Source organism: Oncorhynchus gorbuscha, linkage group LG22, assembly GCF_021184085.1.
Source record: "Oncorhynchus gorbuscha isolate QuinsamMale2020 ecotype Even-year linkage group LG22, OgorEven_v1.0, whole genome shotgun sequence".
Classification (NCBI taxonomy): domain Eukaryota; kingdom Metazoa; phylum Chordata; class Actinopteri; order Salmoniformes; family Salmonidae; genus Oncorhynchus; species Oncorhynchus gorbuscha.
Window position 1 is genome coordinate 35,982,447 of NC_060194.1, and position 16,881 is coordinate 35,999,327.

The window sequence follows — 16,881 nt, forward strand, 5'->3', positions numbered from 1 at the left end:
AAGTCTCCATCCCACACCAACAGCATGTTTGTCATGAGGACAGGTCAAGTCTCCCTCCCACACCACCAGCATGTTTGTCATGAGGACAGGTTAAGTCTCCCTCCCACACCAACAGCATGTTTGTCATGAGGACAGGTTAAGTCTCCCTCCCACACCAACAGCATGTTTGTCATCCCCTCAAAATAGCAAAGAAAGATGAACAGAAGGGATTTTTGGGAACAGATTCTCTTTTACATTTTACACAGATTAGCAATTAAACCAAGTTAAAAGCAGGGTACATAAATGTTAAACATTGACAAAAGCAGTTACACAAGCAGTTATAAAAGTGAGAATATCAACGTCATATATCATGTTATCAGGTGAGCTCACCACTGGACAAGTCTCTCCCAGGGTGGAGTGCGTGCCTTTTCACCCCCAGATTTCTCCAGCATGAATCTGACCTGGACCCCAGGAGACATGGTCATACTAGACTCATACACATAGACATCATACCCAGGTATATCAGCCTGATGTGAGCCTTTTTCCTCAGAGAACTTTACAGCCCATTGCCAGGTGTTATAATCCAGGGTGCCTTCAGAAGAGTAGAACCCAACCCAGGAGTTATGAAATGTTTTCTTCCAGGCAGTGAAGGATTTCTTTACATACAGACGAGCGCAGGCCTTTCCATCCTTTACGAAGAGCTGCAGACTGGCGTCATGTCCGTTAATATCAACAGGAATCTCTCTGTTGGCATCGTGAAACTCAGAACCTCTCCAGATCTCCTCTCCGATAGTGGACCCAAACCCCAAGTAATTCCACCATGATTTTACCTCCTTATGGAGCCTGACCTGGAGACCAGGGTTAAGGGGTACTGAAGTGTTATAGCTCCCAGAGGCTTTGCCCCCGACTGATGATTTGTCCAGCTCACTCTTACTGTCACTGTTATTGTTCCTATGAAGAACCACCATTACACCCTGGTCTAATAGCCTCTTGGGGATCCCACTCCAGATGATCCTGGCTTTTCCTCTATCTGTGGTTTTCACCTCAAGCTTAATCAATGCATTATCCTTATCCTCCATGCCACTCTGGGGTTGAGATGTTAAACAAAGAGCTTGCTCCTTAATAAATAAGGTTTTGGGACGTGTAAAGTACAATACAATAGCCAGAAGAAGTGCCAGACCAGGTGTGTGTCCCCAGATGTTTTCCAGTTCTTGCAGACTGTTGTGGTTGATCTCTACATTATATATACGTGGAATGTCATTTTTGGTCAATGGTTTGTAGACTCTGGATTTGTCTAAGGAGGCTGACATTGACACGGTATGTATTGTCTGGATCATAGCCACTTCCTCTGTTTTCATTTCGTTGATAGTGCTGTGTGACATAGACCTCGTCTACTATGAACTGATTGGACCCATCCTCCCTAACTCTGAGTATGACCCTGTCCCTGTTTTTCTCAGGTCGTCTTGAGCTGTAGAATCTTTGAGTTACATAATCAGGAAGTGCCCTTAAGCCATTACTGTTCATATTCCCTAGTGAGTAGTAACTTCCGCTTTCAGGAAGCAGAAAAGGTAATGAAGCTGGTCTGTTTCCATAGAAATGAAAGCCATAGTCTCCCCTGGTTGGGTTGAAATTGAGTCTCATGTTGCCGTTGTTGTCAATGTGAATGTTGTTGGCTAGCCAGTGGAGCAGCATGAGGCCGTGTCGAGGAAAGGTGTGACCAAACTCTATTCCCCTGAGGTCCTTTATTGAACTAAGGGTTCCTCTGACAGCGCATACTGAGGTCAGAGACAGACACAATATGAAACAACCCAGGATGCCCTTTTCAACCATGGCCAGCCTGTGACAAAACAAATACTGTGTCAACATTTGTACATTTTTTCAATAAATTAATAAACAAATAAATACATCTGTAACTTATTTCTAGTGCTCAGGAAAACATCAGAAAATATCTGACAAACTTTCATTTTGAAGTTAACTGTCACTATATCGGACCTTTGTCCCAATAATGTCATATGAGTTAATAAGTCCTCACATTACACTGTATGTATAGTCTGTATCAGTAGCTTATTTCTTGTGGTTGGCAATAGGTTTAACGTTTTAAGACTCCCCAAAAAGTCTTGGTCTGAAAATTTTAGCTCTAAAAATGTCAGAAGATATCAGACAAACTTTTATTTTGGAGTGAACTGTAACTATATCAGAACAATATGTCCCAATATGTACGATGAGGTTTTCCAAAATAACATTTGGAAACTTGTAAACACGATCAATACTGTAATAAGTCCTCACAACAAAATAAAACAAATTAGTTCCAATAAAACATCTCACGCACCTTCTTGTGCAGCCTAATACCAGAATCTAGTCTTGACTGTGTTTGTTTCTCTCTTTTCTGTCAACAGATCCCAGGATTGAAACTGACTAACGGGTGCTTCTTGTAGCCTACATACACATGACCAGTACACAGGGCAGATACAAAACAAGGGTAAGAGAAACGGAGTTTTACAAAGTCTGATCTGTGACGTCACTGGGTCACTCCTGTTTCATCAGAAATGAAACGTATCCTTAGAGTGAGTAAATTTCACTTTCAGAACGCAGAAAATATCATGGGCGGGATCTGAGAGTTTCTATAGAAATGAAAGCCATGCTTCTTGTAGTACGCTTGGGCATTCTGAGTCTTTTCGGTGAGCCAGATAATTTGGCTACGTTCAGCTAAAAGAGACATTTATTTGGCTCTAAAACGTCTCCTCGTTCAGTAGTGCTTAAAAATGTACTTAAAACTATGAAACAATTGCAAATCTCTCATGTAAAGCCTAAAAAGATGCCTGCCATTATATCAGATCCTGACATGTGGGTTCACATACATTTTAACTGACCAAATTATTAGATGGCACTGCAAAAATGTGTAGACCAGAATGAGGCTCTCTGCTCACTATCCAATGTTCCTGAGGTGAAGAATTCAGATAATGTTTTGGAGCTCAAAAAGTACTAGTAACAGTATCAAAAATCAGCAAGCCAAATGAATGGCTCTTTCACCAGTGATTTGCATCATGGAAATTCTCTAAAACAGGTTCATCTCACCATCCAATTTCCTTCACCTGCACTTATCTGAGGACACAGGATAGGTGTAGTATTTCATCAAATGAGAGACTTAATTTCAACCAGTAGAGAATGTGAAAAGCTTTATTGAAAGTTAATTATCCAAGTGTTATAAATACATAGTATATGCATTATAAAAATTACAATTGTAATATAAAACAAGTTCAACCTGTACCTCAATGCACATCTGGTGTCCATTATAAAAACAGAGAGGAAGAAAGAGGAGGTGGGGGGAGAGGTGTGAGAGGGGGTGAAAGACAGAAAGGGAAAGAGATGAGAACAGAGGAGCAGGGAAGAAAGAAAGACAGAGGTGGGGGGGAGAGGTGTGAGAGGGGGTCAAAGACAGAAAGGGAAAGAGATGAGAACAGAGATGAGAACAGGGAAGGGAAGAAAGAGGAGGTGGGGGAGAGGTGTGAGGGGGTGAAAGACAGAAAGGGAGATGAGAACAGAGGAGCAGGGAAAAAGGGAAAGAGATGAGAACAGAAAGGGAAAGAGATGAGAACAGAGGAAGGGAAAAAGAGGAGGTGGGGGGGAGAGAGGTGTGAGAGGGGGTCAAAGACAGAAAGGGAAAGAGATGAGAACAGAGGAGCAGGGAAGAAAGAGGAGGTGGGGGGAGAGGTGTGGGAAAGACAGAAAGGGAAAGAGATGAAAGACAGAAAGGGAAAGAGATGAGAAAGGAAAGGAGCAGGGAAGAAAGAGGAGGTGGGGGGAGAGGTGTGAGAGGGGGTGAAAGACAGAAAGGGAAAGAGATGAGAACAGAGGAGCAGGGAAGAAAGAGGAGGTGGGGGGAGAGGTGTGAGAGGGGGTCAAAGACAGAAAGGGAAAGAGATGAGAACAGAGGAGCAGGGAAGAAAGAGGAGGTGGGGGGAGAGGTGTGAGAGGTAGTCAAAGACAGAAAGGAAAAGAGATGAGAACAGAGGAGCAGGGAAGAAAGAGGAGGTGGGGGGAGAGGTGTGAGAGGGGGTCAAAGACAGAAAGGGAAAGAGATGAGAACAGAGGAGCAGGGAAGAAAGAGGAGGTGGGGGGAGAGGTGTGAGAGGGGGTCAAAGACAGAAAGGGAAAGATATGAGAACAGAGGAGCAGGGAAGAAAGAGGAGGTGGGGGGAGAGGTGTGAGAGGGGGTCAAAGACAGAAAGGGAAAGAGATGAGAACAGAGGAGCAGGGAAGAAAGAGGAGGTGGGGGGAGAGGTGTGAGAGGAGGTCAAAGACAGAAAGGGAGAGAGATGAGAACAGAGGAGCAGGGAAGAAAGAGGAGGTGGGGGGAGAGGTGTGAGAGGGGGTCAAAGATAGAAAGGGAAAGAGCAGAACAGAGCAGAACAGAGGAGCAGGGAAGAAAGCTTATGATTCATGAATCACAGTGCAACTAAACTACGTATTCTCTCAGGTCATCACAGTTACATAATAGTATCTCTACCGGTGTCTCCTAACCAGCCTTGGGCCCCAGTTGGGTTGTCTTTGAGCGGATGAGGTGACGATGACGGGACTAGGGATTGGCATCCTCTCTCACAGACAATACCTGCAGATAAGAGTGATGGAGAGAGAGAGATGGCATGAATGAGCCTTGTGTGTTTTTATTTCTAGCACTATGTCAGCCATCACAATCGTCAGGTGGTGAAATACAAAACTGACCTTGGATCATTAACTCTGGGACTACTACATCTCTGTCTGTATTTCAATGTTAACCATCTCTTTAATAATACTTCCAGTTGACCCAAACAAGTGACCTCTCACCTCTGATCAAGATGTGCATCTGTTTCAGGCAGTTCAGAAGTGGGAGGGGTTCACTGACACAGCTGATATAACCTAATATGCACAGACTCAGGAAGACAAACAATATAGCATAGTTACATAAATATACATAATGGTGTCTTATTATTCCCCATTGGTGGTCCTCTTGCCTATTCTTTGAAGGTGGAAGGATCTACAGCCCACACACCTGAACGTCTTAAAATAGCCTATTTTTGTTCTGTGCAGACCTGAACAGCACCCTCACCTGAGAATTATAAATCAAATGGAGATATAGTGGGAATAGAATAACTACAGATGACATGAAATGAAAAAATATATATTTTACTGCAATGTGGGTGGCTCTTAAAATAGCCTTTGGTTGTACATAGTACATGGCACAAGATGTTAACAGGGAACAGCACCCTCCTCGAAGAAGGAGAAAGTGAAGATCTCCAGCACACGGACAAGTGCTGCGTTGTTGGCCCCCATCCTGGCAACATCCTGCAGAGCAGTTGACCTCTCCTCTGGCACACGGCGGCGAGCTGCAGCTCCCCTCCTGGTTCTTGTGTCCATGCTCATGAAGTTATACAGGACACAGGTAGCCTTCACACACACCTCTGCGTTAGCAGGGTGGACCCTGGCAACTCACCGGAACATCTGCCAGTGTGGAAGAATGGCGAAGGTGCACTCCACAGTCAGCCTGGTTCGGGCGAGGCGGTAGTTGAAGACCGTGTTTCTCCTGGGGATGATTGCTCCAGGGAAGGGCCGCATGAGGTTTCTCCGGAGAGGAAAGGCCTCATCTCCCACAAAGACTTTGGGCTGGGGTCCCCGGAAGTGATGCGCGGGTTGACCTATAACCCACAGTCCCTGCAGTTATATCTGCGGGGCGGACGGGTTTAGGTTAATTAAATATTGTGTGGCTGAAGGGCAGGTGGGTTGAATAAAGAGAAGCAATACCTTAAAAAATCCATTCATTATTATGCAATTTATATAGGCTACATTGAGTGTTTTCTTTAATTGTTTTACACTATCTCATATAACTGCATAAGCTTCAACTTTAGTGCTTAAATGTATGCATGCCAAATAGCCGCCACAGCCTATCGCCAAATAAGCCTTTTGGAAACAGGCAGAAAAAGTCAATCCACTGAGGGGAAATGACATTGTCCAAGTATAATTCAATAAGCCAAAAGCTGCAAAAGGAGAATTGAAGAAAAAGAGAAGTGAAAAGAGAAGAAAAAGAGAAGTGAGGGTCAGAATAGTCATGTTTGGGAAAGATTTGGTGAAGTGGTAATAGATGATATTAGTGTCGGCTATGTTATGTGTGAGTGAGGATTGTGAGGCGCTATCCAAATTCGACAGTCACAAGATGGGACTTCAAATAGGCTATGGCTGACACGTTCTGATCGTAGTTCTTTTGTTAGGTCTTTGTTTTAGTATGGTCAGGGCGTGAGTTGGGTGGGTTGTCTATGTTCCTTTTTCTACGTGGTGTTTTTTGTGTTTGACCTGGTATGGTTCTCAGAGGAAGGTGTCGTTAGTTGTCTCTGATTGAGAACCATACTTAGGCAGCCTTTTCCCACCTGTGTGGTGGGTGATTGTTTTCTGTTGAGTGTTTGTATTCTGCACCAGACAGAACTGTTTCGTTTAGTTCGTTCTGGCTATTTTGTTTTTGTGTTCATGAAAATAAATTATCAATATGGACACTTACCACGCTGCGCATTGGTCCTCCTCTTCTTCCACCACAAACAACCTTTACAATGGCATGTCAAGGGAACTGTAAGCCTGCTGTTCAGATGGGTTAAATGGAAACTGAAATCTGGACATTGACCAACCAGAATAACCTACTGTTTTTTTGCAAACTCCAAAGTCCTCTGATAATATTAGTACCATGTGAATCGACATGAGAGAAATGTTTGAGTTTGTCAGGTGTTACTTGCGGTTTGACCAAGAAAACAACCGATTCAATAAATTGCCCAAAATGCTGCGCATAGCTTATATATGAAGAGCCTACGTGTATCAACTTTCACAGTGAATGCTTGTTTATATGTTTTGTGCGAATGAATTGAACATCACCAAATGCATCATAAAAAATGCTGTGCCTATTTAATGCCTGCTGTTAATAGATCACAAAGCAGCATACAACGTTTGGAACAAGTTTACCTTCTAATCCATTTCCTAAAAACGCACATCAAGTCCACGTTAGATGTTTAGCTCACATCTGAAGGCTGGGGAGCATTTAGGACGTCTTCTACTGCCGATTGATAAACTATCCTAATGATTATTATCTGTCATGGAAATGAATGTATACTGAGAGAGACTTGTCATTTCGTCAAATGATCATCTTTACTTAATAATGATTCATTATTGCAATAATTAAGATGGTCGACCACACACTCCGAAGTGTGTGTTGCCGAGAGCTTAACCTTTAATCAAAAACAGAGATCTTCTATAGGAGACCCAAACATGCCTAGTTATGGCTGGTTCCACCCCCCCATGCAGATTGGGGGGCACCACAATCCATCCTGGGTTCATCCTGTGTTCATCTGCAGCCAGGGACATTTACCAGATGCAAAAATGATTAGACAGAATAAGGGATTGTTCTACTCCTCCAGGCTCTTTCTATCTCGGATCACACACACCACATCTTATCTATGGAATACCAGCTGTAGGTTTTTATCACCAAGTTATTCATCAATTGTCAGCTCAAGCTATCTATAGTAAAACCATATGCCCAGATTAGCTGCAGGGAGATAGAGTGGAGACCAGAAAAACACAGCATTAGTAGAACAGAAATGTCTTACCATTTGTTAAGTATTAATTGTTAACTATTAACATCAAACAAATCAGGCAATTCTTCTTTCAGAGATCACACTTTCTCAATTCAAATATTGTGGCAACACTATACCAAAGACAGTTTGGTATGGTTTACAAACTTGGGAACCAGGCTCGAGTTTTATCAGTGTAGCCTGGACTTGTTGAAATATCTTCATGCCTAGAAAAAACCTCCAGGCTTCAGTCATAACTGTCAATTAATAGAAAAAGAGAAAGTATTAGAGAGCAGAGAGCAGTTTGAAGAAAACTAGTCCCGTCTGAATCATCCAATGAAATAATGGACATTCTGGGGTAATAAATACATAACCAACGTTCTCTAATAATACTAGTCCCGTGTGAATAGGGCTATAGCCTTAATAATAATTCCTGCAGAATTAAGCATTTCTTGCAGTGAAATTATACACCAAATGTAGGCTAAATGTGGACTTGGTAACAGGAGTGGAGAAATATGATTTTTTTCAATGCTGTTAGATGCCATCTGTAGAGGTTCTTTCTTCAGACTTACAGAAGACGTTTGACCTCTGTTATATACCCTTTGTTGGCAATGACAAGTATTGAGATAAACTTTTATTATTGACCAAATACTTATTTTCCACCATCATTTGAAAATAAATTCATTAAAAATCCTACAATGTGATTTTCTGGATTTTTATCCTCATTTTGTCTGTCATAGTTGAAGTGTACCTATGATGGAAATTACAGGCCCCTCTCATCTTTTAAGTGGGAGAACTTGCATAATTGGTGGCTGACTAAATACTTTTTTGCCCCACTGTATGGGGCTTTGCTGACAAAACGGATGGCACTGTGAGACTACATCCAGTTTGCTGAGTAGAGTGTTGGAGGCTATTTTGTAGATGACATCGCCGAAGTCAAGGATCGGTAGGATGGTCAGTTTTACGAGGGTATGTTTGGCAGCATGAGTGAAGGTGGCTTTGTTGCAAAATAGGAAGCTGATTCTAGATTAAACTTTTGATTGGAGATGCTTACTGTGAGTCTGGAAGGAGAGTTTACAGTCTAGCCAGACACCTAGGTATTTGTAGTTATCCACGTATTCTAAGTCAGAGCCGTCCAGAGTAGTGATGCTGGATGGGCGGGCAGGTGCGGGCAATGATCGGTTGAATAGCATGCATTTAGTTTTATTTGCGTTTAAGAGCAGTTGGAGAACACGGAAGGAGAGTTGTATGGCATTGAAGCTCATCTGGATGTTAGTTAACACAGTGTCCAAAGAAGGGCCAGAAGTATACAGAATGGTGTTGTCTGCGTAGAGGTGGATTAGAGAATCACCAGCAGCAAGAGCGACATCATTGATGTATACAGAGAAGAGTCGGCCCGAGAATTGAACCCTATGGCACCCCCATAGAGACTGCCAGAGGTCCGGACAACAGGCCCTCCGATTTGACACACTGAGCTCTATCAGAGAAGTAGTTGGTGAACCAGGCGAGGCAATCATTTGAGAAACCAAGGCTGTTGAGTCTGCCAATAAGAATGTGGTGATTGACAGAGTCGAAATTCTTGGCCAGGTCGATGAATACAGCTGCACAGTAATGTCTCTTATCGATGGCGGTTATGATATCGTTAAGGACTTTGAGCGTGGCTGAGGTGCACCCATAACCAGCTCGGAAACCAGATTGCATAGCAGAGAAGGTACGATGTGATTCAAAATGGTCAGTAATCTGTTAACTTGGCTTTCGAAGACCTTAGAGATGCAGGGTAGGATAGATATAGGTCTGTAGCAGTTCGGGTCTAGAGTGTCTCCCCCTTGGAAGAGGGGGATGACCGCGGCGGCTTTCCAATCTATGGGAATCTCAGATGATACAAAAGAGAGGTTGAACAGGCTAGTAATAGGGGTTCCAACAATTTCGGCAGATAATTTAAAAAGAGAGGGTCCAGATTGTCTAGCCCGGCTGATTTGTAGGGGTCCAGATTTCGCAGCACTTTCAGAACATCAGCTATCTGGATATGGGTGAAGGAGAAATGGTGGGGGCTTGGGCGGGTTGCTGTGGAGGGTGCCGGGCAGTTGACCGGGGTAGGGGTAGCCAGGTGGACAGCATGGCCAGCCGTAGAGAAATGCTTATTGAAATTCTCAATTATAGTGGATTTGTCGGTTGTAACAGTGTTTCCTAGCCTCAGAGCAGTGGGTAGCTGGGATGAGGTGCTTTTATTCTCCATGGACTTTACAGTGTCCCAGAATTTTTTTGAGTTTGTACTGCAGGATGCAAATTTGTTTAAAAAAAGCTAGCCTTAGCTTTCCTAACTGCCTGTGTATATTGGTTCCATACTTCCCTGAAAAGTTGCATATCATTGGGGCTATTCGATGCTAATGCAGAACGCCACAGGATGTTTTTGTGCTGGTCAAGGGCAGACAGGTCTGGAGTGAACCAAGGGCTATATCTATTCCTGGTTCTACATTTTTTGAATGGGCAATGCACTTTTAAAGAATAACCAGGCATCCTCTACTGTCGGGATAAGGTCAATGTCATTCCAGGATACCCCGGCCAGGTCGATTAGAAAAGCCTGCTCGCAGAAGTGTTTTAGGGAGCGTTTGACAGTGATGAGGGGTGGTCGTTTGCTCGCAGACCCATTACGGATGCAGGCAATGAGGCAGTGAGATGTATTTGGAGGGTGAGTTAGTTAGGATGATATCTATGAGGGTGACCGTGTTTACGGATTTGGGGTTATATCTGGTAGGTTCATTGATAATTTGTGTGAGATTGAGGGCATCAAGCTTAGATTGTAGGATGGCCAGGGTGTTAAGCATGTCACAGTTTAGGTCACCTAGTAGCACGAGCTCAGAAGATAGATGGGGGGAAATCAAATCACATATGGTGTCGAGGGCACAGCTGGGGGCAGAGGGTGGTCTATAGCAAGCGGCAACGGTGAGAGACTTGTTTCTAGAAAGGTACATTTTTAGAAGTGGAAGCTCAAATTGTTTGGGTACAGACCTGGAAAGTAAGACAGAACTCCACAGATTATCTTTGCAGTAAATTGCAACACCGCCCTATTTGGCAGTTCTATCTTGTCGGAAAATGTTATAGTTAGGAATGGAAATGTCAATTTTTTTTTGTGGTCTTCCTAAGCCAGGATTCAGACACGGCTAGGACATCCATATTGGTGGAGTGTGCGTAGGGCAGTGAATAAAACACATTTAGGGAGGAGGCTTCTAATGTTAATATGCATGAAACCAAGGCGTTTAGGGTTGCAGAAGTCAACAAATGAGAGAGCCTGGGGGACGGGAGTGGAGGTAGACACTGCAGGGCCTGGATTAACCTTTACATCACCGGAGGAACAGAGGAGTAAGATAAGGGTTTGGCTAAAGGCTAACAGAACTGGATGCCTAGTACGTTCAGAACAGAGAGTAAAAGGAGCAGATTTCTGGGCACGGTAGAATATATTCAAGGCATAATGTACAGACAAAGGTATAGTAGGATGTGAATACAGTGGGGGTAAACCTGTGCATACAGTGATAATGAAAGATATTGTCTCTAGAAATAGCATTTAAACCAGGTGATGTGGGGGGTGGAACTAAATTGTTAGCCGAGGCGTGTTGAGCAGTGCTAGAGGCTCTACAGTGAAATAAAACAATAGTTACAAAGCAGAACAGCAATCGACACAGCATGGTGACGTTAGGGAAAGGCATGGTGACGTTAGGGAAAGGCATGGTGACGTTAGGGAAAGGCATGGTGACGTTAGGGAAAGGCATGCGTAGCCAGGTGATCACACAATATCTCTCATGACACCACAGGATCATGTAGGGGTTAGGGTCCCGAAGACCCTCCCCATTATTGATTAAGGGGACCTTAAGATTCATATGTTTTGCTGCAGACCTTATAATGGATACTGTTGCTGTGTGTCTAAAACGCTGCGACTATATACGTTGCACAAGCATCTATATTAGTCTTTGTGGTTAAGCCCTGGCTGTTGCAAGAGTGTGCTTGCTGGCCAGGTATGAGGTAGACCGAAACTAGATGAAGAGAAGTAACCAGTGTCTAGTTTTGACATTTTGATCATGTGACAGTGGACAATGCTAATGAATTCAGAGAAGCTACTGTACTAGGTTACTTTATAAGGTAACCTCAGCTTGTTGCTGTATATGTTACGCCCCTGAAAACAGGGGAGAAATAAATCACGAGAGTGATACGGTGTTGTTTTCTCAATTCATTCATTTTACAAAAGTAACACATTACAAAACAGAAAAACCATTATACAAATAACACAGCAAAATATCTTATTAACAACGCACATGTTCATTCACAATCGACATAAAATGGCAGCTACTCTCAGTACGATGCTATTCTTCGCTACAACCGAGCAGGGATCATATTACTCTCTTCAAACTTAACTCTAACTTCAAGATGTTACTAAAACACACCTTAAACACTCTTGACATGTTAGCGAGTTATTACATTTAAATACTATTTTTTTATCATCAATAACGTACCTGAAAACAGGGGAGAAATAATCACGAGTGATACGATGCTGTTTTCTCGATTCAAATGTTAGTGCAATGAGAAAAGACGATTCATGTTTAATGAAAAAACACACGTAAACACGAATCAATACACAAACGTAACGAAAACCGAAACAGCCTAAACTGGTGCAAACTAACAGTAGATAGTTACAAAGATACTAAGGACAATCACCCACAAAACAACCAAAGAATATGGCTGCCTAAATATGGTTCCCAATCAGAGACAACGATAAACACCTGACTCTGATTGAGAACCACTCCAGACAGCCATAGACTCTGCTAGATCACCCCACTAGCTACAATCCCACTATATACCAAAACCCCAAGACAAAACACACCACAATACAAAAACCCCATGCCACACCCTGGCCTGACCCAATACATAAAGATAAACACAAAATACTTCGACCAGGGCGTGACAAATGCATGATCTTTTTAACCTTAGATGTTTTAAGATCCTCACATACTATGAACTTACTAATACGTTTTAATGTATAACAGGCTATGAATATTTCCTTTAACCTGTCACACTCTCCCCAGAAAAAAATAAATGTTGTCCCAACATTACCAACATTGTCTTCTTCAACAGTCCGTATGCACTGGACCTAGAAAATCCTCTTCTGTAAGGTAGTACTTGAGCAGAGGTCAAGTGTCACAGTTCAACTATAACTAACCAGGTATATTCACAGTCCATATCTGTTGACCAGCTATATAACATAAGCAGTCTTTTCTCATACTATTGATCAACAGTCCATCAATTTTAATGATCTATATGCATAGTCTGCAAATTGTCTCTTTTGACAGTCTGTGAAATCAGACAGTAGTCCATGGTCAAACATGTCAACTCTGTAGCCTCATGTTTGCTGAAGCCCATACATGTAAGGTGGCTGAAAGTAACATTGCTGTAGTGATGGCAGCCATGGAACCAGTCCTGGTGCAGAGTAGACAGGGAACAACTGTGGCTGTGGCTGGATACTGTAGCAGGAAGGGATACCAAGCTGATCATAGGTGATACGTCTTGGAGGGTGTCTCTCTCTTTGTGGCAGCTGGTAGGCTGGTTCCTTCAGCAGCATCAGTTAATGAAGGAAAAGCACTTGGTGGACGATTATCAGGCATATTTTCAGCAGGCAAGTCTTTAACTGTTGTTGTCTCCTCCAGACGCTTTTCAACAAGAGGCTGTGCTGGTAGCGTATCAGGGACTGGCACTGCAACTGTCTGTTTCACTGTTGGGGGCCTGTGTTCCCACTCTCTCACTGGTTCAGCATTCCTCTCCTCAGGTACTGTAGGAGATGTGGGAACCTGTAGCGGCTCATGATGAAGGTCCTATTCATCTCCGCTGTCGTCATCAGAATCTAGAGGCTGTGATGCAGGCTGGTGTCTCCTTGTTTTCTGACTTTTGTCCACTTTGGTCATTTATGGTTGTGTCTCTAAAGGTAAGTGGTCACAGGACATGAGCAGGTTTCTGTGCAGGACCCTGGAGCGTCCCCTACCGAATTCCTCTTCTCCGCAGGTGTTGTTTCGGGGTCGGCCTCTGGAATCATTTATAATAATAATAATATATGCCATTTAGCAGACGCTTTTATCCCAAGCGACTTACAGTCATGTGTGCATAGATTCTACGTATGGGTGGTCCCGGGGATCAAACCCACTACCCTGGCGTTACAAGCGCCATGCTCTACCAACTGAGCTACACAATTGCCGTGGATTGTGCAAACAATGGATCAGCTTTGGGAAGTCGTATTCCAGGTCATAATGCTGGTGAGTTCTTCAAAGGCTGTATGTAATAACACATAACATTTTCTGGGCCAATAATGCAAGAAATAATACATTAAAAAAATGAAATACTGCAAAGTTTTCTAAGAACCAGAAGCGAGGCATCTGTCAAAACTAGGAAATAACACATGGAATCATGCATTAACCAAAAAAGTGTTAAACAAATCAAAAATATTTATATTTGAGATTCTTCAAATAGCCACCCTTTGCCTTGATGACAGCATTGCACACTCTTGGCATTCTCTCAACCAGCTTCGTCTGGAATGCTTTTCCAACATATGTTGTAGTTTCCACATATGCTGAGCACTTGTTGGCTGCTTTTCCTTCACTCTGCGGTCAGACTCATCAAAAACCATCTCAATTACTGCAAATCTAGAGCTTGTTCATTTCTATTTCCGGACGCAACTTGCAGGCTTGTTTTCAAATTGCTGTGCGTTTTGTTGCCAACCTATTTTGCTACCTGACAACTTTACGGGTTTCACTTTTTAATTACCGTTCATATATTTATTTTTTCCTCGACTTTTTCACTCCGGACGCTTTATCTGGACACGATTCGTCAGGACCTCCAACAGCCGAAGCTAAGTAGTAACATTAACATGATGCCTTCTAATTGCAGCCGCTGTGCTCGCCTTACGGCGAGGATAGCTGTACTGCAAGCCCAGCTTCAGACGCAATCGTTAGGCAAGGGTAATTTCAGTGTAGGAAAGGATGAAACAGCGTCTGTGCCACCAGTAAGTACAGATAGTAGTATAAATCCCCTGGCACAGTCCCCGCAGCCGGACAACTTTCTCACGGTTTCTGGAAGGAAATGCTGTAGGAACGCTCAACCGGTGTCGCTCATTCAGCAGACAGAAACTTTCAACCGGTTCTCCCCATTAAGCAGCGGGTCGGTGTCAGAGGCCGAGTCTTCTCTGGTCTCTACTCCTCCCGTTACGGGGTCTGAGACGCCGAAGCTTCCCACCATTAGCTCTGACAAATTGAAAACTCTAGTCATTGGCGACTCCATTACCCGCAGTATTAGACTTAAAGCGAATCATCCAGCGATCATACACTGTTTACCCGGGGGCAGGGCTACCGACGTTAAGGCTAATCTGAAGATGGTGCTGGCTAAAGCTAAAACTGGCGAGTGTAGAGAGTATAGAGATATTGTTATCCACGTCGGCACCAATGATGTTAGGATGAAACAGTCAGAGATCACCAAGCGCAACATAGCTTCTGCGTGCATATCAGCTAGAAAGATGTGTCGGCATCGAGTAATTGTCTCTGGCCCCCTCCCAGTTAGGGGGAGTGATGAGCTCTACAGCAGAGTCTCACAACTCAATCGCTGGTTGAAAACTGTTTTCTGCCCCTCCCAAAAGATAGAATTTGTAGATAATTGGCCCTCTTTCTGGGACTCGCCCACAAACAGGACCAAGCCTGACCTGCTGAGGAGTGACGGACTCCATCCTAGCTGGAGGGGTGCTCTCATCTTATCTGCCAACATAGACAGGGCTCTAACTCCTCTAGCTCCACAATGAAATAGGGTGCAGGCCAGGCAGCAGGCTATTAGCCAGCCTGCCAGCATAGTGGAGTCTGCCACTAGCATAGTTAGTGTAGTCAGCTCAGCTATCACCATTGAGACCGTGTCTGTGCCTCGACCTGGGTTGGGCAAAACTAAACATGGCGGTGTTCGCCTTAGCAATCTCACTAGGATAAAGACCACCTCCATTCCTGTCATTACTGAAAGAGATCATGATACCTCACATCTCAAAATAGGGCTACTTAATGTTAGATCCCTTACTTCAAAGGCAATTATAGTCAATGAACTAATCACTGATCATAATCTTGATGTGATTGGCCTGACTGAAACATGGCTTAAGCCTGATGAATTTACTGTGTTAAATGAGGCCTCACCTCCTGGCTACACTAGTGACCATATCCCCGTGCATCCCGCAAAGGCGGAGGTGTTGCTAACATTTACGATAGCAAATTTCAATTTACAAAAAAAAAAATGACGTTTTCGTCTTTTGAGCTTCTAGTCATGAAATCTATGCAGCCTACTCAATCACTTTTTATAGCTACTGTTTACAGGCCTCCTGGGCCATATACAGCGTTTCTCACTGAGTTCCCTGAATTCCTATCAGACCTTGTAGTCATTGCAGATAATATTCTAATCTTTGGTGACTTTAATATTCACATGGAAAAGTCCACAGACCCACTCCAAAAGGCTTTTGGAGCCATCATCGACTCAGTGGGTTTTGTCCAACATGTCTCTGGACCCACTCACTCTCACAGTCATACGCTGGACCTAGTTTTGTCCCATGGAATAAATGTTGTGGATCTTAATGTTTTTCCTCATAATCCTGGACTATCAGACCACCATTTTATTACGTTTGCAATTGCAACAAATAATCTGCTCAGACCCCAACCAAGGAACATCAAAAGTCGTGCTATAAATTCACAGACAACACAAAGATTCCTTGATGCCCTTCCAGACTCCCTCTGCCTACCCAAGGACGCCAGAGGACAAAAATCCGTTAACCACCTAACTGAGGATCTCAATTTAACCTTGCGCAATACCCTAGATGCAGTTGCACCCCTAAAAACTAAAAAAAGTTTCTCATAAGAAACTAGCTCCATGGTACACAGAAAATACCCGAGCTCTGAAGCAAGCTTCCAGAAAATTGGAACGGAAATGGCGCCACACCAAACTGGAAGTCTTCCGACTAGCTTGGAAGGATGGTACCGTGCAGTACCGAAGAGCCCTTACTGCTGCTCGATCGTCCTATTTTTCTAACTTAATTGAGGAAAATAAGAACAATCCGAAATTCCTTTTTGATACTGTGGCAAAGCTAACTAAAAAGCAGCATTCCCCAAGAGAGGATGACTTGCACTTTAGCAGTGATAAATTCATGAACTTCTTTGAGGAAAAGATTATGATTATTAGAAAGCAAATTACGGACTCCTCTTTAAACCTGCGTATTCCTCCAAACCTCAGTTGTCCTGAGTCTGCACAACTCTGCCAGGACCTA

At 43.4% G+C, this 16,881-nt stretch overlaps 1 protein-coding gene across 1 annotated transcript; it reads right to left on the bottom strand.

Annotated features, from left to right (window-relative positions):
• LOC124009430 lies at window positions 1-2,455 on the bottom strand. Its single transcript, XM_046321244.1, has 3 exons — window positions 2,309-2,455; window positions 1,243-1,816; window positions 1-1,064 (listed from the first exon to the last, which is right to left on the bottom strand). The coding sequence occupies exons 2-3, from the start codon at window positions 1,807-1,809 to the stop codon at window positions 366-368; spliced, it is 1,266 nt and encodes a 421-aa protein (XP_046177200.1). The 5' UTR covers window positions 1,810-1,816; window positions 2,309-2,455; the 3' UTR covers window positions 1-365.
• Window positions 2,456-16,881: the final 14,426 nt, after the last annotated feature.

Bases quoted from the DNA above. Each gene is read 5' to 3' on its own strand.
- LOC124009430 (XM_046321244.1), bottom strand. From the start codon at position 1,809: ATGGTTGAAAAGGGCATCCTGGGTTGTTTCATATTGTGTCTGTCTCTG. The intron at 1,065-1,242 runs AAATGACATTCC...TCTCAACCCCAG, and splicing joins GTCTACAAACCATTGACCAA to AGTGGCATGGAGGATAAGGA.